Here is a 22,565-nt window from a genome sequence, read left to right on the forward strand (position 1 = left end):
CCCATATGGCAGAGCAATGCCTGCGTTGGCCACGAGAGCTGAACACGAGGGCATGTTCATCTTGCTGCTCTGGTACTCATAGCGATGGATTGAGTGAGCTCCCCAAGTTCACTGCACCCTGCACGATGCCCTGCTGAGCTGATAGAGCTCACTTTCAGCTCTGGTTTTGTGTGCGTGTTTTGCTGAGTAACTTAAGGTATCCGGAGGAGCCTAAACCCATTTTTACTGTGCATAATTTCATCTTAAATGGAGACTAATTGATGATGTGTTGAATTGATCATGTGTTGAATTGATAATGCTGCAGACTGTTGCTGGGCTGTCCGTATTGAGAAGGATCTGCTGATGTTTTAGAAGGAAACTTGCTCCTGCAAGGAAGGAAAATGTATACTCCCCATACTTAGTTGCCATCTAAGCCCGCTACAGTGTCCCCCCAGTATCTATGGGGTATGTTGGGGGCTGGTTTGGGGCGGAGCAAAGGCACAGCGTAAGATCGTGACCTCTGCTTCTTTTTTCCCCTTACTATCCAACAGGCCGTCCCAGTGCCTCCTGCAGCGGTGACGACGGCTGCGCTGAAGCTCAGCAGTCATTAAGGGCTTCGCTGCCCTGCACCCCACGGGGCCGCCCCGGGGCGGGGCCGCCGCTCTCAAAGCCGTGGCCGCGGGCCGTGGGCGGCGGCAGCACCATGGAGAGCGGCGCGGAGCTGCGCCCGGACGCGGCCGCCTTCCTGGGCGCCTGGCGCTGCTTCGACGCCGACGGCAAGTAGGGGGAGCGGGGATGGGGAGCGCGGGTCGGAGCCGTGAAGCGCCGCGCACACCGCCGTGTGGAGCCAAGCAGACGGCGGATCGGGGGGTTTGGGTTGGAGATATGGGCTGCCAGAGTGGGCTCGGCTCCTAACGCGCGTCCGCGGTGTCCTGCTTGCGTTTAGACAGCGGCTACATCGAAGGGAAGGAGCTTGACAACTTTTTCCGTCATCTCCTGGAGAAACTGAGGCCCGACGTAAGTACCTCCGCGCGCAGAGTCCAAGTTGAAAGGTTGCTGTGCTGGAAACATTTGTATTTACGGCTTCCCATCCGTGCCTGATAGCAGAGCTCTTAGCAACCAGGTGCACGAGGCAGGTGTGGCTGTAAGGTCACCAGCTGTTCCAACATTTGGTGCCCGTCCGACATCTGCTGTTGCTGTGAGGTCATTATTTTGAAATCATGCTTAGGAGAATATTTATGTGTTGCTGAAAGTGGCTAGAAGCCTTATAGGAGTTGATAATGTTGCTCATAAGGTCAACAGTTGGCTCTTGAGTGTCTGGTCTTCTCTCCCGGTTTTCACTCTGCAGCCCCCAGCCAGCTGATAAGAGAAAAAGAGGAAGCATCTTCCATAGGGTAAGAAAGGGTGTGCCAAAAAAAAAAAAGCAAACGTGAAACAATTCTATGAAGCAAAGCATGATCATTGCAAAAGGGAACAGGGGCTACTAAAAAAGCAAAGATTCATGAGCACCACGCACAAAATCAGTGTTGCACTCACAAAGTGATTAGGAGCCTTGGATCTCTGTGCTACCACAACAAACACTCTGTGAATTGCTTTTTCAAACACATTTTTGGTTATTTTGCGAGTAAATTCAGAATGCAAGACTGGTGATTTCTGCAGAAATGCTTCTCTGGAGCGTGGAGGGTTACATGAAGAGCTGCAGACATTAAAGTAGTTTAAAGGAAATCAAGTAAGATGCCAACATAAGCACCAAGAATCACTAGGGACACAGAAAGTCTGCTCTGGAGAGAAATGGGCAAATAGTGAAAGGGCAGTCTGAAGTAAAATGGGAGATTTAGCTGAGATGTTAGGCAGGAATTCCTCGATCAGGGGGTGGTGAGGTGCTGGCACAGCTGCCCAGAGAGGCTGGTGCCCCATCCCTGCAGGTGCTCAAGGCCAGGTTGGATGGGGCCCTGGGCAGGAGTGAAGAAACAAGCAGTCCTCAGGAACTGGCAGCACCAGAGCAGCCTGCTCCCTGAGCACGAGATCACCCAGAGCAGAGCAAACATGCCTGTCCACTTTGAACGATGCGTTTGTACAACACGTTGGGGGCCATTTTTCACGTGCTTTGTTTGGTACAAGCTTGTGGGCAGTGCAGGAGGGGTGAAGGGTCCCCTTTGCATTGCTTTTCACCACCCCACAGCAGGATAATGGCATTGGTGACGCAAGCAAGGATCTGGCATCGAGCACCGCTGGCTTCAGTACTCCCTTTGACACTTGTTCCTTCTTTGGGCTCTCAGTGTGTCTGTACAACAATGTGTGCTGGCGGAACTTACAGATGTGTCTCAAGGATTAATTAGTGGCTGCATCTGAAGTGCTCTACGAGTGATAAATAATGTTATCATCTCTGGAAGTTGTCTCTGCGTGAATAGCGAATGGTCCCGTAATTACATTTTTCCAGCCTGTGCTCTCCTAAGCTGTTATTTCAGCTAATGACCGCAGTAGTCCTTCAGCTCTGTTTTTCTTTCTAGCAGCTCTGCAGCATCCCCAGCTGACACTAAATGCCAGGGGATGGGGTGGGAGCAGCTGGGAAAACAAAGCACAGCGGGGCCACTGCAAACTGGGAGTCAGATTTCGTGGGGATGGAAATATGGAACTCCATCCAGTGAGGGAGGCTGAGGCAATGCCCCCATAGGGAAACGGCAGGGGAAGGGAAAACGTTGAGGTAGGCCTGAGTTGTGGCAGTGCCTTTCAACTTCATAATAAAAAGACCCAGATCCCAGATGCTGCTTTCTGGCTCTCCTCACCCAGCAAGGGGCAGTTCTAAGAAAACACGTTTACTTTCCAGGGGTGCTTGGCATGTACAGAAGGTTTCAGTGAAACACAGTGGATTTATGACACTGGTGAGCTGCGGTTGGTGTTGCTTCTCCATCAGCTGGAGGGGCTTCTGTGAAGAAGTGGGCTGGTTGATGGCATGCTGTATATGGGGCAGGATCTGGGCGATTCAGCCCAACACCACACAATGTTGTGAGCTGCTGCCATCCTATATGGTCTGTGCTTATCACTGCCATGACACCTCTCTGATTGCTGAGCTCCTACTTGCTTATAAGCTTCTTTCTTCTACATTATGGACCCCTTTCCACCTGTAAACCTGTTACACTGCAGTGAAAATTTAGATTTCTTGTGACACTGAATTTGTTTTCTTGGAGCAGAAAATACTGCCCCATATTTCTCTTGTGCATCGCTATACATCTTTCCTTAGATTATTTAGGATCTTCCTTGCTTGCTCTTTGCTCTACTTTTAGTGAAGCTGTAATCTGTTTATAATTAGGCAAGGACGGGTTTCTAGATGAGGGGCTGTAAATTCTGGATTGGAATTTCTGCAAAATGAGTGATATCTGAGCAGATACAAAGGGAATTGTACATTACTATTACATTTGCAGTGTTCTTTTACAGAAAGACATTTCACTTAGTTGAAATTCAAGTAAAATTAGGCAGAGGGTTGGGAACAGCAGCTCAGACAAAAGTTTGTTGCCTTCATCCAACTGTATGTGTGTAAGAGGCCATGTGTGAAAATCTTTGAAGTGCAAATATGTTTGGGTAAGACAGGTATTAGCCTCGCTGCAATCCCCACTCCCTCAAACCACCTGGGTGGTTATGTCTGGAGGGGACTGCAGTTAATCTCCAGGAACTCGTCTGAACAGCCGTAAAGGATTTGCCTTTGATTTCTGCTTCCAAGGAAGATGAGCGGCTTCTCTTGCATTTCAGCCTTGCCTTGCACAATTTATTGCCTGTCTAAATTTCATCTTTAGCTTAGTGATCAGACGGTATGTTCAGGAATGCAACAGCTATGTGCTTGAAGCAGTCACCAAAATATTGGCCAAAGCAGGCTGCCACTGTGCTGTACCACCCACTCCAAGAGAGCCGGGGCTGCAGGCCAGGTCCTGGGTGACCAGTGGGTCAGGTGGGAGCAGGAAAACTAGCAAAAAGCAATTGCCTTGCATCCTCTTCCAGGCTACATCAGAAAGGTGGAAAGGGCAGAGCAAAAATGCACCCAAAGCCTAACCACAGAGAGGTGATGGCACAGGGAAGGGTTACAATGACCTTAGTTCGACACTAGTGTCCTCCGTGTGAAGCAAGTATTTCCCATATGTGTGTTGGTCAGAGCAAAAACAAAGTGAATGAATTAAGAAGCAACAATGAAGGTCTGCAAGGGATGATTGTACCAATTCTTAACTACTACAGTGTGCAGGACTGTAGTTAATCCGAGCAAAAGGGCAGGGCCAAACCCTCCAGCAGCTGCTCTGCAGTTCAGCACGCAGGGCCGGCCCAGGAGCTGCTGGGAAATCCCATGTCCATGTGGGCAGAGTGGCCCTGTGTGCAGTGTTGATGGAGGGAAAGCATTCCTAGGAATACATTTTAATGTTTTAAAGAACAAATATTTGGGCAAAAGAAATTCTCCTTCTGAAAGTGAAGTGTGTGTTTCTGATGTCTCGTCTGCTCTTTGCTGGCCTCCCTTCGTCCCTGTGTGGCTATTGGCTTGGCTCTAATTGTCAGGCATTCTTGACAGATGTAATCTATTTCCACAGATCTTGTAGGAACTCAGTATCTCTAAGACCTTTTGCCCTTATACCAAATTGGGCTGAAATATTGTTAAGAGAAGTGTGTTCAAGCCAGCATTTTCAGATAAGCTTCATATTTTTTCAAGGAAGGGGCTATAATACATTTCATTTCTTCTTGCTTGTTACATCATTATCGATATAGTGTCTGGGTTCCAAAACTCATGTCAAGAAGGGAAAAATAATCAGTGTATGGCAAGGCTGCTTTGCTCAGCAGGGATTAAATGAGACTTCCCCTTTCATCAGGTGGTGAAGTCTCTGCAGTGCTCCATGCATTCACTTTTTTCTCCCCTGAAACAGATGACTCCTAGCTGTATTTTCATGGAGAACAGCTGCTGCCAAACACTGTAGGAGAAAAAAATTGAATTAGAAATCATGGGGCAGGAGTATAGCAATGTGTAAGGAATAGGTTAACAAAGAAGGCAGATTACAGCCAGGTTTCCAAGAAATCACAACCAACCATGACCAAAAAATCAAATGTTGCATGGATTAAAAAAAAAAAACACTCTTTCCTTTATTACAATCAGGATTAAAAAACAAATTACCTTTGTGATGCAAAATATTTCTAACAGGTTTCCACAAAAGCAAAGATGAATGCTGGACTTGGAAAGGAGAAAGCAGAAAATTCATTTGTTATGGCAACTTGAATTACAGAAGCTTTTCCCTGCAAAACTCTGTGGAAGGGCATCCATAGTAAGAAATTTACTGCTTGACCTCAAGATACCTATAAACAAAGTCACAGAAACTCATGGGGTTTCGTCCAGCAGAGAAAATCAGGAATGACAACTTGCTTTCTGTGAAAAGCCTCTCCACAAATGCAACAGCATTTGCTTGAATTTTCACAAGAACACTTGATCTAACTGCTAAAAAGTTTGCAGGATTTTACTCCAAGCAGTGAACACTTCTGAAAGTTCTGTAAACCTTTGGAAGGAGGGAGGGAGGCTTAAGACAGGCAGCATGGTCCAGGAATAAGTGTGTGCTCAGCAGCAGTACAGCTGCTTCTCAGGAGCAGAGTGGTGTGCTCACGACTGGATTTTTAATTCTACCCTTATAATCCACAGAGGACTGAATAAATGGAGTGTGAGCCTGAGGCGTGTGCAACTGGACTGTGTCTGGCTTAGGTTTTCCTGCTTGCCTTAACCTTTAGTTGGACAGTGAGTTAGTAGTTACAGGGGAAGGAAAGAAAGGGAGGAGGGAAGGGAGGAAGGAAGGGAGGAAGGAAATAGAAAGATAATTTTCCCTTGAATGTGCATCTTGGGAAAGCCAGTTCATGCAGCATCTTTTAGTTCCCTTTTATTCTTTGAGAGTAATATTTCTTAGCAGCTGTCACTAGCTTTTCTGTTCTGTAAGTGACATATTTGTGTACAGAGATAGATTGTCCAATATGAAAAACCACACTGTAGTGTGACCCCTTGAAGTTGTTTTAATACATTCCAGCTTTATAGTTTTCACTTGATGTATCCCATAGTTTGAATCAGTTAAAAAAGAATACGAGGCAGTCTTATTCTCATGCAGATAAGAACATTCCTGTCATGCAAAGTTAAATGAAGTAGTGGTTAAAAGCTGACACAAAGTTGATCATTTAGCAAATTACTAGCCAAAACTCCACAGCACATTTTTCCAAATATCAGCTCTGCTTGGACCATGCTGTTGATGATTTTTATTGTACTGTGCTATGAAAGATATTTGTATCAGCCCATAATGACTGCATACAGGCAAGTGCTCATGAGCTCTGAGACTGCTGTAAAATAAGGTGAAGGCAAATCAAATTGTAACACTCTGACTCTCCTTATATGTATATATATATATATGTATATATATATTTCTGTTACTACTAGCTGCAAATTAAGGCTTTTGTGAATGCAGTGCAGCCAAAATGTTTGAGAGAAGCTGGGAATGGTGTTGGCACCTGGCTCCTATTGAATACAGGCACGGTCTGTAAGGTTCTGGAACATAAGCACACCCAGGACTCCACGTGTTGTTTTCAAACACCAATGAACAATGACAATGGGCAGCATCAGAACTGCTGTGATACAAACTCAAGCAAAACCAAACTTCCCAGTCTGAACAGTTGGTTAAAGAAGAATCTATCACTGAAATATTTTAGAGTCTCCAGATGCTGCTTTTCCAACCAATAGCTCAGTTGCCACAAAGTTATGCATAGGCCTTACTACCAAAAGTTCATCTGAGGCAGTGCATTTGTGGTCTTTTACAAGTATTAGCCCTTGGCTGTGAGGATGCAGTTTTCCTGGTGGTTATCTGAGAGGCAGACTTCCTCCAAGCACTCTTCCACTGCCCTCAGTGATTTTCTTGCATGTACTATTTTCCCCATGGCAGGACACCATTACAGAAGAAAAAGTTAAGAGGATGAAGGAGCAGTTCATGTCTGCCTATGATGTCACCGCAGATGGCCGCTTGCAAATCCAAGAGGTATCTTCCCCCAACCAAGGGTTTTTTTTTTGACATTTCCCATGTGTCTGCAGCCATCCAAGCTTCCTTCCCTTCCCTTCCCTTCCCTTCCCTTCCCTTCCCTTCCCTTCCCTTCCCTTCCCTTCCCTTCCCTTCCCTTCCCTTCCCTTCCCTTCCCTTCCCTTCCCTTCCCTTCCCTTCCCTTCCCTTCCCTTCCCTTCCCTTCCCTTCCCTTCCCTTCCCTTCCCTTCCCTTCCCTTCCCTTCCCTTCCCTTCCCTTCCCTTCCCTTCCCTTCCCTTCCCTTCCCTCTTTTCCCACATGGTTTTGTTTCAGATAGCAGATATGAATCTGGGGTTGATATGTGTGTTTTTCAGCTTGCAAATATGATCTTGCCAGATGATGAAAACTTCTTGCTGCTTTTCCGACAAGAGACTCCCTTGGACAACAGCGTGGAGTTCATGCGGGTCTGTATCTCTGCCTTCCCCATTCCCCTGCACACCAGTTTCCCTAAACCCTTAGTGTAGCACCTAACTTTCTGTACCATGATAAATCCAAAGCTGTGGACACAGCACAAGCCAGGAGAGCTGACCAGCCACCATTTAATCACAGTCCCGAGCTGATGAGTTAGCCTGGGCTGCGATGACACACAGACATATCCCTGCCCGGTTCAGGGACACTGAGAAGCACACCTTTGGCAGGATGGGCACAAGGAACAGTTGTAAAATACAGACTCCTTCTTTTCTCCTCACCTTGCTTCAGATGGAAGTTTTGACTTTTCTAAGACTGCTTGCAGTTCTTTGTATTTCACATCCAAGCTCAGGGCTTCTTCAGATCAATGGCCAGCTGCATACCGGCCTCCAAGCAGGGCAGTAACCACTTTGAGAAGCTGCATGTACAAATTAGGTAAGAAATGTGGGCCAGTTTCTCAGTCTTTTCTTCCTTTTATAGAATGCATGTCTGCATTAAATATGTGATTGCAGCATGTCACATGTACAGCATCCAAACGAGAGTAATTGCTATTGTGTGGAAAGCTTATTTTATTTTGTCCACAATTAATTAAATGCTGGATAACACAACAGCTAGCACATTAGGGAAGGCCTGATTCAGATCTTTAAGATTTATCTCCTGTGTGGGTGATTAATGGCAACATTTACAGCCATATCAATATATCCCCATCCAGATCTGGCGCAGTTACGATGCTGATAGCAGTGGATTTATTTCAGCTGGAGAGCTCAAAGTAAGTTGTTCTAACCAGTCTCTTTGAGTTTGATCTACAGCTCACAGATGTCAACAGGAGCTTATCCGTCGCCTTCACCAATTTGCTGCCTTTTTGTGTGATGACAAATGGCACTTCTAGCTCATTCACAGCCACTTTAAGGGCACCCTCCAGACTGCTGGCATGGCTGCAGGGACCACAGTGGGTGTTGGGGAGCTCTGCCATCGCCCCTACTGTCCCACTGCCCCACTGCCTTGACTATTTTGATCTGAGATCGGTTAGCAAATACTGTGGGACCTAGCTCTTGTATATTTTGAGGTGGAACTATTCCATTACAACTGCATGCTCAGGGACAATTCGATTATTTTCTGATTTATTTGCAAAAATATGTTTCAACTTAAAAAAATATGAACCTCCGGTGAAATTGAAGGCCTGAGTACTGATTGGATATGTGAAATTAGATTCATGGGACTGCTGAATTTGGATCTATTCCTGTTTCTTCTCGAATTTATTGTTAAGAGTAACATTGGACTCTTTCCTGGCTATAGGATTTCCTGCGAGATCTCTTCTTGCAGCATAACAAGGTGGTTGCTGAAGTAAAGCTGGAAGAGTACACTGATACAATGGTAAGCAAAGAGAGTGATAATATGGCGTAGATTATAGTACTGCCTAGAAACCTCCTCAGTCTGACAGTATTTGATGCCATAGAGGCCCTCTCAAAAGGTGCTTCTTCTCCAAGAGTTCCCTGAGGGAAGCTAAACAGCACACACTGCTGCTGCTGCTTTGCACTGTACTGGACATCAGCTGTGAACAGCATTTTTGCTTTGAGTTGAAGTGTTTATCGTGAGAACGCAGCCTGACTTTGAGCTATGGCAAACTGAGCCCTAAGCCTGTTCAGATCAATAGGTGAGATGTGTTCTTCATTGTCAGCCAGGACTCCATCCAGCTTTCTCTTAGCAAATCTTTTTGCTCCTCACAGATGCTGGATTCTGTCACTTCTGCTCTACAAAACCCAGAGAGCCCTGCTGGCTCCCTGCTGCTTCCCTGAAGGGCTGGGAATCTCAAGGCTCACAGGCCTTCTCACAATGTAGCTTTTATCCTGCAGCTGTCAGCAACATAATGTTTGGCATAAGTTTAGCATCAGTCACCTGGGTTTCAGGACAACTTATTATATCTAACCATCTGAAAATGAGAGAGGAAAAAAAAACGAAGCCCATTTCTGATGTCATTATCAAGGCTGTCATTTTGCTTCCACCAGGAGACATCTACAGTTGCAATTTTCTAAATGATTTTCAGATGAAACTATCTTGCTTCTTGGCACAGAATCTGTGTTTTCACCTATAGGAGAGCTTGGTATGCAAGTAAATGAGGGGCTGCTCATGTATTTTGCAATACCACGTTATGTATGCATGTAACATCTGTGACTAAAAATGTGACCCGTTAGAGCAAAAAGAGAAACTGTACCTAATGGTGTGCAAAAGCATGTGCATGTTTTCATGTTTATAGGATAGTTAAGGGAGAGGAAAAGACTCTACAGAAGTTAATTTCCATCTGGAAGAGTTTGAAAACAACAAAAACCCAGATGCTGCAGCCAGAACAAAATCTTTCCAGCAGTGCTTGCAGGTAGCAAATAGCTTTTAGGCTGCTCCATGAAGGTTCCCTTAGCCAGCAGCTCATCTCTGAGCTGGTGCTGCTGGGGAGCAGGCCATCTGAAACCTGTAGATATTGCGCAGCTCATTTCATCCAACTTTTTTCCCTTTCCATTAATTTCCCAAAAAAGATCTATGATTTCTGCCACCCCAGTGCAGCTAGATAACAATGGGGCTGGAAAGCAATGTGGTGTGGTAATGCAGCACAGGGCTGACAGCCAGGAGGTCTGGTTTCTATTCTCCTGATTTTTACTGATTGGCTTTGGGTCTTTGACGAGTTAGTTTAGTCTCTATGCTGAGCAGTAAGTTTTGATCTGGGAAAGAGAATTATTCCTATATCTGGGGTAATCTGTGGCCTGAAATGCAAATGTGGCCTATGAGGGGCCAGAGTGTGGACAGCACCTATGAAGAAGTGGATGCAGTCCACATGGGAATTTGCCTGAAGCAGTACAGGGAGGGAAGAAAGATGCACTATTATGTTTCATCAGTACATTAAGAAAAGGAAATGCTATATACAAAATAGAGGAAAAAGTGACTTGAGATACCAAGATCAAAGGTGTAATGCCAAGGTCCAGAGCAATGAGAAAGCTCTGCTTTCTCTCCTTGCACATATGAAGCAGGGAAGTTGCAGTGGAACTGCTACATCCCAGCTGCCTGGGAAAACAGGGCAAGAGCAACCATGACATACTTCACTGCAAAGCAGAGGCTTTATATTCCATTCCTGAGGCTTTTGCAGGCTTTCCATTGCATCTTCAGTAACCAGCGGCACTGATTCCTTTACTGCAGAATGGAAATAGTTCTATTTCTTTCCCCCATATCTTTGATTCCACCCTTATTTGGAGCACAAGGTCTTCTGGACTCGGGCCTGTTTCTGCTGTGCACTGCTACAGGGTCTCTGACAGTGGCCCAGCCATCCTGCTCAGGGCTTTCACATGCCTCTGTAATAACATTTGGTTGAAAGAAGCTGCGTCCCAAGGAGCTGTAATCCCATCTGTCTCCATAGGCACTTACAGATCTCTGCCCTCTTCTTTGTTCACTCCACAGCTGGCTGCATACTTCTTAAGTGCATACTGATACACTGAGTGGGCCCTAGAGCTTTTTGGAGAGAGGGATAAAGGAGAAAAGAGAGAAACTGTCATTTTAAAGAGGATAGCCAAAGCATGAAAAAATAAAATCCTAAGTTCTTTGCAGCTGTCACTTGTGGAAGGTAAATGGACAAGGAATGCCAACTACTTCCAGTTTGCTTAAGGTGTTATGAATGATCATATAGCATATAAAATAAATCAATTGGTGAATACATAACAACTGAGAAAGCTGGAAAGAAGGATACAGCATTCCTTTTGGAAGTATTGCTTCTTTTTGTTCCTTTGAAGAGCCAGAAATGCCAAGAACACCTCAGAGAAGGCATGCCCTCCTTTCTCTTATCTGGGTTAAACGTAACACAGAAAATAACTGAACAGGTGTGACATACACACACTTTCTCATACATATTTATAATTTTATCTCATTCTAAATTTATATTTTATTTATATTTACATATTCCTGTGTATAAATACATCTCTCAACTCCTCATGTTCAGCTGTTTCAAGTGAGACAGAGGTGAAACCAGAGTAACTGAGATAGTTTCTACTCTGTTTCACCATTGCTTGAGGGCTTTTGTCACTTCTAACATGCATCTGTTGGTTGCCTTCAGAAAGGAACATCATTTCATTGAGTTGCTTAGAAGCCATTCTTTTCCTTATGACCTTGACATCCTTTCTTCAGAGAATGCTGATTTAGACTGGGGATGAATAAGTGACAAACCCTTGGGAAGAAATGAGGTAGGGAATGTGTTGGAACTGCACAATCCCCATGAGTTTGTTAAATTAAATCTTTAGCAGTCTCCAAGTCGCTGGGGAAAGTTCTGAAAGAAGAACATGTGAGTGTTCCAGACACTTGATGAGGGAATTAAAGCAGCAGTTCTGTGCTGTGGAAGCCTCTTTGTATGATTTTGTGCCTATATATGCTTAATACTTGTATTAATAGTCATTAAGGGTGTATTAATATTTATTTGCACTCGTGCTTGCATGAGAAGATAGTGATGTGATGTTCTGAATCCTTGAACATAGTTTGTGCATTTGTCCTCTTCTAGAAGAGACAAACCATAGACTTCTAGACTGAGAGCTGTGGGCAGGGAACAGGTGCTTGGAGGCAGAAACCAATCTTTATATTGCTCTGAGCCTCTCTGAGCAATGAGAATATGTCTCAGAGGTACAGTACTGTGAGAGACAAGCTGGGCATTGCTGGAAGTGGAGGTTTTTAACAGCATGATGAGAATATCCTGCCTTCTAAAAGCAACACAAATGGAGAAATGAAAAGTTGTCCCATTACTGCTTCATCACCAAAAACTGGATGGGGGAATTACAGCTGCACTGACAACCTTCCCCAGGATGCTGGGAAGTTTCTGCCCAGCTCATCCTTGCATTTGCCTGGATTTTGTCATGAGAGAAAGCTTCTATTCATGCTTATGCACAAAGCTGTGTACTTCAGCAGAATGCTGTAAATGCCTGAGTCTAAAACAGATATCACCATAATTTCTGATGAAGTTAAGTATTGATCTCTTGTCTTCTGCAGTAACAAAACGCTCGCTCAGCTCTTGCATTTTGGCATGTATTATTACCTTGTTCACAGAACCGTTGATGGTTCATAGGTCCTCAGATAGCATCATGCTACTTCTGGTTTGTAATCCCAATGTCTGCAAGCCACCCGCAGGGAAAGCTCAATACTGAGGCAAACTTCAGCAAATTATGTTATATATACCACTGTAACTGTTATACTGACACTGATACTCTATTTTTCCATTGCCTTATGTTGGTAATATCAGACTGGGCAAAATAAACTCCTTTACTTGAGCATTATTATATTTTAGCAAAATGTAGAAGATAAAAACCATAAAGTAGAATACATTCTGCCCACCACAAACTGAATTTCTGAGGAAGCAGCTATGTAAGTGCAGTGAATAGTAATACAATAAACACTGGTCATGAAATACAGACTTTGATGGGAATTAGTATATGGATATGGCTGAGGATGAATCTTTTCTCCAGAGAACTCAATACAGCAGTCCTAGCTGTAACACAGTCATGGTTTAACTGTGCTTATCAGCAGAATTTCTGGGTATGGAGCTGCATGTCCTGAGCAGTCACTGGCCCTGCACATGAACAGCATCTGGCTAGACAAGGGCTCTTGGTCTTCTTGCTACAAAAGAAAACAGGCTCACTTTTCCCTGAAGGTGGTCTGTGTCCATAGGAATTAATCATGCTCTGCTTTTGTTTTGTGTTGGGTGGAACAGGGAAGGTTTAGATTGGATGTAAGGAAGATGTTTTTTGCAATGTGGTTAGTGAAGCACTGGCAGAGGTTGCCCAGAGAGGTGGTGGATGCCTCATCCCTGAAGACACTTAAGATCAGGCTGAACAGGGCTCTGAGCAACCTGAAGGAGCTGTAGGTGTCCCTGCTCATTGCAGGAGAGTTGGACCAGGTGACCTTTAAGAGTCCCTTCCAAATCAAGTTATTCTACAGTTCAGTGACTGTTGGTTACTGGTTGTCCTCTCTGTGAGGACAATGCTGGAGGCTCAGAGTGGCTATTTCTTTGTCTGTGAAAGCTGTGTTTGTCTGTCATTACTCTTTGCCAATGCCTGTGTATTTACATAGAGAAAATCCAGGAGATTTTAACACCATACTGGCAAAGCATAGCCATATTAAAGTATTTTACCACCACCAAAGGAGTGGTACAACTGGAAGATGTCTGTTACAGTGAGAGTCTAAACAGAGCATGTTATTTCCTAACAAGCTCAAATCAAGCTTTCTGAAGCCATATGAATACAGTAGTGGAGTGTGGCCCAAGACAGGTGGTTTACGGGACAGCTTTTTGTTACCCTTTTCCTGGTAGTGATCCATGGAGTCCCCCCTCCCAGGCAGATACCTATGGTGCCTCCAAGAGACCATATCTACAGTGCTGCATGGTCACTGCAGCTATCAATCTCACTAACCCCAGCCACCACGATGGGATCCACCCTCTCTGAGAGCTTCCTCATGGCCCTGGGTCACTGCAAGTCCTCTCACTGATGAAAGACCGCCTTGAGTGTGCTAAGAGGGTTCCAACATCACTCTTAATCCCAGTGGTTCTGTCATCTCCAGTTTTGCACAGCACTTGCTGTGACAGAAGCTAGCAGAAGCAAAAAAATGCATTTCAGCTCAAGCTTCACTTCTTAAGAACAAAACCCATGGAATGCAGGTGCTTGCCAGCTTTCAAAATCCAAGCAGATAACAGTTTGGTCTTTTAGGAACCAAAGGACTCTTAAATGACTTGCCTAAGTTACACAGGCACCATCAACCTGGTGGGCAGAGATCTGAACTTCTGTCCCATGGGTAACTTGGGACATAGGGCCATCAAGTTGTTTTGTATTGGGTGGAAGAGAGGATTAGATTGGATATATAGAAGACAATATTTACAGTATGGGTGGTGAGGCACTGGCACAGCTTGCCCAGAGAGGTGGCGGATGCTCTGGGCTATGCAAAAGCCTGCCAGCCTCAGCCTACCCCCAGAAATAAGCCATATGTTGTCCTCCACTTGGGCCTATGTCATTGTTTATGCACCCTCAGTACCTGCTGTACTCCTCAGCTATTTTAGTGTTTTTATAGCTGATGTCATATAGAGGGTCCAGACATAGATTTTGTGAGAGCAGCTGGGCAGGCAGGAAACAACTCCATGTTCCCCCCAGGGATGACACACCTCATTACACATCAGAGAAGGGATAGAAAAGCATTTAGAAATGGGCTCTAGTAATTCTGCTGATCACAGACCTATGTATTTTGGTTATTTGCTTCTCTCCTTATCTCTGTCACAGAAAATAATTCCAATTTATAACCTTACAGAGCTCTTCAAAGCATGAGTGTTTGTCCTAACTTGGTGTTTCAGTGGCCCTCTTTACAACACCTGATTGAGAAAGCAGAGATATTTCCTTTGCTGAATTCAGATCCAATGGCAGTTTTGAGTTTGCACTTCAAATGCAAGCTATAACAACTCCTGCTTTGCAAAACCAGCTCTCAGTTATGTTCTGTCTGCCTCAGAGTACGTGCATTAAATTCAGACAAACAGAACTAAGACTTCCCCAGCTTTCTGCCATTAAAATGTCAGTGAATTAATTTGTGCAAACACTTTGAAACACTGGGTAGCTTGACAGTAAGACAAATGCATCATTTTATAAAGCATTCTGCTGGATGCAACAAAGCTTTTAATAAAATTGTGTGCTATTTAAACATGCCAGACCTTATCCTTAACCACATTGAGATGTTCCGTATCAGCCCGGCAGCATAAATATACCTTTCAAGAGTGTAAACTGAAAATCCATCAAGTTTAACATATCAAGATGGTGTGTAAAGGCAAAAGTTTAAATTAGAAACCGTCTCATAACAATTTCAAATATCTACTTTTCCCATTATATATGCTTCATCATATGGGACGGGTACCCTCTGTCATTCTTTGAGTACTTATGTACACAATTAACAGATCAGATCAAACAGTTGTGTGCTTGAAATTTGAAAGCTTAATTAATTTACATTTCTCCAGGCTTTTCTATCCCAGGATTGCCTTGTTGTGTGTATGCATGAGCCACACTTGTCCAAATAATAGGATTAGGTCTATCTTATTAGCTGTGGTACCTGAACTAATTCAGAGAACACTAGTCCATCTTTGCTACATGTTTTCCATCTTTCATGTGGAATTCAAGAGGCAAGAATTAGTCTTGCCTAGCTCTTCCTGCAAGACTTTCTTTTCTTTCTGCTGGCAGGAATGGGAAATCAAAAAATCACAGAGCTTTGAATTTGTTTCTTCCAGGATACTTGTTGCAGGAAAAAAGAACAACCAACCAACCAAACAGAATTTGAAAATGCAAAGATTTTCTCTTGGTTTTGCAAAAACAGAGCTGAGTGAGAAAGGTCAGAGATGGGAGCTGACTAGATATAAATAGATGTAGTAAACCACTGAAAGTATAATGTTAAACTCAATGATAGATCAAAATTGATTGCGGGTGTTTCTTCTCATTCAGCGTTCCACTGAAGAATGTATTGTCTTTACAGTTAAATTTGTTTTAATGACATCTGCAGTGCTGCTGGAAAATAGGGAAGGGTTCAGAAATAAAAGGATATAGTTGAAAACCACTGGTTCAGAAAATTGATAATGAAGCAGAAAGGCTTTCACAACTAAACCATCACCTCTAATCTAGTGTGTGTTCTTTAAGGATGCACAAAGCTCTTCTGCCTCTCACAGGTATTTGAGACATGTGAAGCCATGAAAAAACATAGTATCCGCTGCATACTGAAGATGCAGGGCAGTGTGACACTTGGGAGTTCAAAGGAAAAAAAAAATAGCTACACTAGGCTGCTTATTTACTTCTTTTACAATAAAGGAGATAAGATTTGTTTCACTGGAAAAGAAACCACGTTCTATCACCTGCAGACTAACTTCTTTATCAGCAAAGAACTGAAAGCTCAGGCTTTTTTTTTTCTCTGATGGCAGTGGGATGCTATCACTGCGAGGACATTTCACCCCTTGGTGGCACAGCATGAGCAGCTCCAGCTCCTAACCCAGTCTTCAGTCTTGTCCTGTTGTGGCCAACATCTGCGTTGACTTCAGGGCACGAGTTTTCCAATGATCTCAGTATGAAACTTCAGTCATCCATATAAGTTTTACACTTCCTCTCAATGGGAGGAAAAGTGGGTCCATACTGAATGCTCTTCCAGATTTAAAATTTAAAAATTTTAAATTCCCATCCAGATCTTATTAGTGTAAATCACAAAAGAATTAATGCAATAAGATACTGTTACAGTATCTTATCTACAACTAGTACAGCAAAGGGGTACTACAGACTCAACATCTTCAGCACAGGTATCAGAGCATGAGACAGGGAGAAAGCACAAAAAATGGCATTGTATTTATACATGAATACCCCAAGGGACAGCAGCTCCTAGACCTTACCTCTGCTCAAAACAACTGTCAGGCCCCTGTTTCACTGCTAGGCAGTGCTCAGGGTGTGCTATGGGCTCACTCATCCTAGAGCTCCCAACCAGCTCAGGATGTATCACAGCATATCCTCTCCTTCTGAGCTGACAGGGCTGGGGACTGGCATCTGCCTGCTCCAGCATGCAGCAGCTGTTTGTAGCCACTGAATAAACAGGTGAGATTCATGCAAGCACAAGTAATGCATGTTTTTTTGCTGAGGATGAGACAAAGAATGGTAATCCATCTTAGTAAAATTGATTTTTTCCCCCCTCTGCAATATAGAATACACTTTTTCAAGAACTTTGATCCTGAAGGCATTTGTTTTTGCAATCCATTAAACTCTTCCCCTGTAACTGACCCTTATTTGTGCATTGCAGAGTAACAATATACTAAGTCTATTAAATGAATAGATAATATCTAGTGGTGGATCATCAAAAAGATCATATTAAGAAAAGGATACCACTCAGGAAAGGATAGCTTTAACGTTCACATAGATTGAAGTTTCAGTGCCTGCATCCTGAATCTTCCCAGCCCTGTCACTTTCTGACTGCAGGCTTTGAGCCAAGCAAGCCTACTAGCTCCAGCAGCATCCAGGCCTGATCTAAGTGTCTGTCAGGAGGTGACACTTGCACCTCAGCCACTCAGCAGCCACACTGACAGTCAACAATATCAGAGCTGGGCTGGAAGTGTTTGGAAGCTTCAGGCTTTTTTTTCCAGGGACAGTGTTCAGATGTCTAAGTTGTCTGCCAGAGACCTGTCTTCATCGTATTGGTGTCTGTTTGCTTTGCTTCTCATTGCAAGAAAGCCAACACAGAGAGGGCATTGCTGTACAGTTGCTTACCGGGTCACAGGGCATAGCAAAATATCTGCCAGCCTTTTTTATATATCCTCCTCATCTGCCTATCTATTTCATGGCAATCCTATCTTCCTGACTCTTAGATGAAAATCTTTGACAAAAACAAGGATGGACGTCTGGACCTGAATGACCTGGCAAGGTAGGCTTCAATGATATTGATGCAGTTTTTCAGCCTGCACTGACACATCCAGGCAGAGTGATGACTTTCAGCAATAATATCTCTCTGGAGACATGCATTTGAACCCTAAATTAAATCCGGCTCCCTGGTGTAGGCATCCTGTGTCTCTAATGCATGGTTCCCACTGTGATATTCTGTGAGGATATGACTGAAGAGTCAAAGTGACACCGCTGATGTGCTTGGCCATGTCAGAAGGAGAGGACTCAGAGACACAAGGGGAACATGCTTATAGATGAAACTGGTGGTTTAGTCTCTGCCCCTTTTCTGTCCTTGACAGCTGAAGTTTGTTTGTAATGATTGTCAGATAGAGAGCATGCCGGTATATATAATGCATGCGTGTTTGGGTGGGACTTTAATTGCATGGGTACAACTTTCTTAAAATATCAGTTTGGGGGATGAGAGGGAGAGGTTCTCCCCTCAGCACTCAGGTCAGCATTATTTCATCCTTTCCTTTTCCAGCCAACAACGCTTCATCAGGAAAACAGTGGTAGATTACTATTTCCTGTATGCAGTACAGCACCCTTTACAAACTGGGATAGTTCAGAGCAGTATGCATGTAGGTAACAAAGTAGCAAGATCTTAATTTAAATCTCTGCCTTCAGGATTCTGGCCCTCCAGGAAAATTTCCTTCTTCAATTTAAAATGGATGTAAGTATTTCTTGATGCATTCCTCACATTCCTCTCAGATAAGATAACCTAGGCTAAAACCTGAATCTAATTTTTTTTCCCTTTTTCATTCATTTGCTCTCCCCACATGCAGGCTTGCAGCACAGAGGAAAGGAAGAGAGATTTTGAGAAAATCTTTGCACACTATGATGTTGTGAGTCCCAGCGGCATTCCTCTGTGATCTCTACATGACACAAATTAAATCTATGCTAGTGCTAGAGCCAATGGGCCAGAATTGTCTGTGTGAAGGGGGGGGACAGTGGTGGGTATTGCTTAGGGACCTCATGGCAAAAGACACATTTTCACTTTTTCTGCTGCCATGACTTTTGTATCAGCAGTATCATTCTGTAGGAGACACACAGGCTGTAGAGAGGATGATATCCTTAGCTGTAGTTCTCCAGCAGTTTGGGACCTACATCATCACCCTGAGAAAATGAAACCAAGAGTTACTCTAAATCTGGCCCAGGATGGACAGAACTGCACAAGCACTGGTTAGAAAACAGCAATCCAGTGCCACTTCAGTCATTTGTGAAATGAGGTGGTGTGGTGACTAGCAAACCTCACAACATAGTGGGAAACATTACTACCACTTAAGTGGAAGAGGTGGTGCAGGAAAAAAGAAGAGATCATAGTGCTACTGGGCTCAGTGGCCAGGTGGATCTGCTGACCAGCAAAAATTGCTGTCTTTGACTTACCAGAGGGTTTTGATGTTTCTTCTTTCTTTCAGAGTAAAACAGGAGCACTTGAAGGCCCAGAAGTGGATGGGTTTGTCAAAGACATGATGGAACTGGTCAAGGTATCTTCACATTTTTTTCTTTTTAGTAATACCCTACAAGCCCAAGAAGATAGTCCTTATTCTGGTAAAGATATATAAGCAGAGCAAGCGTGGGAACATAGAGTCAAATCTAATTTTGATCCCTGACAGAAATGAATGTCATTTCCTCAGCATAAGCACTGTAGAGCATTTCCCCTTATCACAGACATTCTACCTGATAAATGAATACAACTTGACTGAGCAGCTGTACTGGAGTCCATTCTTTCTCATACTCTGAGCTGGACAGATATTATAGCATCACAAACATTTAATCACTACCTGGTCTATCCACACACATACTTTTTTTTTCCCCTAATGAATTAGTATTTAGGTTAAAATAGCTGAATGGTGTTGAGTAAGTTGGAAAAGAGATATGTACCTCTGCCTTTCCACACCATATTTGAGTGCAAAGCCATAATCAGAACTGAGAGTCTTCAGCTATAGCTGACAACTGCACAGACCAAAGGTTCTCAGAGCATCGCCAAGCTTGAACATCAGGAAGTTCATGTGTGGGATTGCTAATGGTTGTAATTTTTATAAGGCCACTAAGTCAAGTTTAGAGGCAGACACTTCTCAGCGTGCTTTGGTGACCATAGGCCAGGAGGAGGGTGAGTGGCTGAAGCTTCAACATGGGACTACAAAGAGCTGCCTGTGTTACAGAAATCCTCTTCAGCTCAGAGCAACCATCTTTCCCCATGATTCTGTCTTCCAGTTGGAAGAACAGCTGTGCACAGAGTACAGGGCAACACTTATCTAGGAGGTGGTAAGAGTAGTACAAAGGCTTATATGTCAAAGAACAGTTGCTTAAATTCTTAAATTCTGCCTCCTCAATGATGTTATGAGTGTAAGTTTATTGACATGGATTGCTCATCAGAGATTCTTCTTCATTCTGTTTTTGCTGTGGATAATGTCCTTGCCAGCATGACCTCGTAGTTCATTACATCATCACAGGGCTACACTTGAAAGTCACTTGACTTCTCTCTAGTCAGGAGTTCTGTGCTGCTGTGTCACTGACAGTAGAGTCTGCTTGTTTTGGTTTACCTTGAGTTTCCACACAGTCCAAGACACACAAGTAGTCCAGCTTTTGACTTCACTCAGTCCTGAGTCATTGCATTTCCCTGTGAAGTGACCCTATGTAGGGATGCTTATGCTCCCACATTCATTTTGCAGAGTACGCAGAGGTGAAGATGCCTGTAAAACAGGGATTCTAACATTCATTTGAGACACTAAAGGTATTTTAAAGTCGCTGACTAGCTTGTTAAGTGGTAGCTTGCTGACAGAAATGGCAAATACTCCTTGTGCTGCAGGGTTGAGAGAGGAAACTGGATGAAAGTGCAGATCCATCTCTTTCTGCAGACTTTTTTTTTTTTGTTTGTTTGATACAGATCAGAAACCAAGCAAACTGATTAAAGGAAAAAAAAAAAACCATCTTACATTTTCTTATGAGGCTCCCATCCACCTAACCATAGCCCTTCTATTTTTATGGGGCCTCATTTCCACTTCCCTTTTTCCCCAATCATATGAGCTGATGTGGGCTGGGCTGAAGTTCCAGCCCCTTGGTTGCTCACCCCTTGGGGCATCTCCCTGCTGCTGCAGTACCTGCTGCTTTACAGAGCTGAAATCCAGAGCTGTTTCCCTTACAGCAATGTTTTTTCCTTTCCTTGCAGCCCAGCATCAGTGGGGTGGACCTGGACAAATTCCGTCAGATTCTGCTCAACCACTGTGATGTGAACAAGGATGGGAAAATTCAAAAATCAGAACTTGCATTGTGTCTTGGGCTTAAAATGAACCCATAGCTGTAGTGGTGCCTGTGGCTGTGTTTCCCTTGTGAGGTTGCCTGCTGCTCCTGGTAGAAGTGTGTCCATTCTGTGCAAGCAGATGGGTGGTGGGCAGGGGACATTCATTTAAAGTCAGTCTTATCAGTGTCTGTAAGTACCTTGGATATCTTCAGTAGCTGTCTGGCCATGGGCCTGAGCATGCTGCTCGGGGTGGCCTTGCTGGAGTAGGGGTGGGTCCAGTTGCCCACAGAGATCTCTGCCCACCTCAGTCATTCTGTGATTCTGTGACTCTGTGATTCTGTGACAAGTGTTGATGGGTGGTATTCAATAGGTGCCGCTGCTTGTGGGTTGCTCCAGCACCATCTCTGCCCACAAGCACACTATTTGCCCTGAAAAAGGGCTGCTCGCCTACTCCTGCCTCCCTGAAACAGTGAAACAATGCCCTGCCTGTCTGCTAGAGCAGAGACAAGCATCTCCTGGTGTCGATGCTCGTGGGCTGCTTCTGCTCCATGATTCTGATGGTTGCCTTCTGTGTGAATTCATTACTTTGATGAGCATTGAGCTTTGTGCAGTTGAAATATTTGATGGGTGTATTTGTGCAGAAATAAAAAAAAAAGGCAGTTACAGCAAATCTGTAAGATTGGAGTTTACATGTTACTAGTGGAAAGCCATCTGCCACAGACAGACAGAACATATACAGTAGCTGTTTTATATAAAAGCCATCAAATTGCACGAGTCTTTATGATGCCTATCAGCTGTGGTTTTTAATTCTGTCAGCAAATGAAATATAATAAGTTCTTCCCACGGGGAAACCACACATAACATAAATTAATACTGCCTCGAGGATGAAGCAACAGAGTAATGTCACTTCTGGAGGAAGCCTTTCTTTTAAACCAAACCAAAGTCATAAACAAAGTTTCCATAAACTGAAAACTTGGAAGGACAGAAACCAAATTAAAGAAAAGCTCACAAGCACGTGTACTTTTAAAAATCCATTGGAATTAGCAAATTGTTGCAAGCTTTTTTGAACTTAAAGTGTCCCATCACTCCTAGGCTAGTCATGTAACTGTCACTTGTGCTACTTATCTCTATTATCCTAAGTATTTTACTGCACACTCAGTGGGTGTCACATCTCCACTACCATGCTCAAGTAATCCTTTCTTCATTTCCAAAGAGAGATCCTGAGGAACAGTTGTGAGCAAGGCTCCCACATTTCAGCATTTATGTCTCCTGTAGGTGAGAATCCCAGACTTGATACTACAAGTTTTGTTCCAGTTGTTCTCTGCACACGACGGTGAACTGAAGCACTCCTTTTATAGTCTGCTTTATAAAAACTAGCCAGAAATGGCCTTCAGGGAACACATTATAGAGATGCTGATTCA

At 43.8% G+C, this 22,565-nt stretch overlaps 1 protein-coding gene across 1 annotated transcript; it reads left to right on the forward strand.

The window, feature by feature from the left end:
- The first annotated feature begins 682 nt into the window (after window positions 1-682).
- On the forward strand, window positions 683-21,799 carry SCGN (secretagogin, EF-hand calcium binding protein). The gene is made up of 11 exons (XM_065752171.1): window positions 683-759; window positions 930-996; window positions 6,915-7,007; window positions 7,362-7,451; window positions 8,168-8,224; window positions 8,752-8,829; window positions 17,831-17,886; window positions 18,528-18,573; window positions 18,686-18,745; window positions 19,319-19,387; window positions 21,073-21,799. Exons 1-11 carry the CDS (start codon window positions 683-685, stop codon window positions 21,199-21,201), a joined length of 822 nt encoding a protein of 273 aa, XP_065608243.1. The 3' UTR covers window positions 21,202-21,799.
- Window positions 21,800-22,565: the final 766 nt, after the last annotated feature.

Source organism: Cyrtonyx montezumae, unplaced genomic scaffold, assembly GCF_038088225.1.
Source record: "Cyrtonyx montezumae isolate F1298 unplaced genomic scaffold, pur_monq_1.0 scaffold_8, whole genome shotgun sequence".
Classification (NCBI taxonomy): Eukaryota; Metazoa; Chordata; class Aves; order Galliformes; family Odontophoridae; genus Cyrtonyx; species Cyrtonyx montezumae.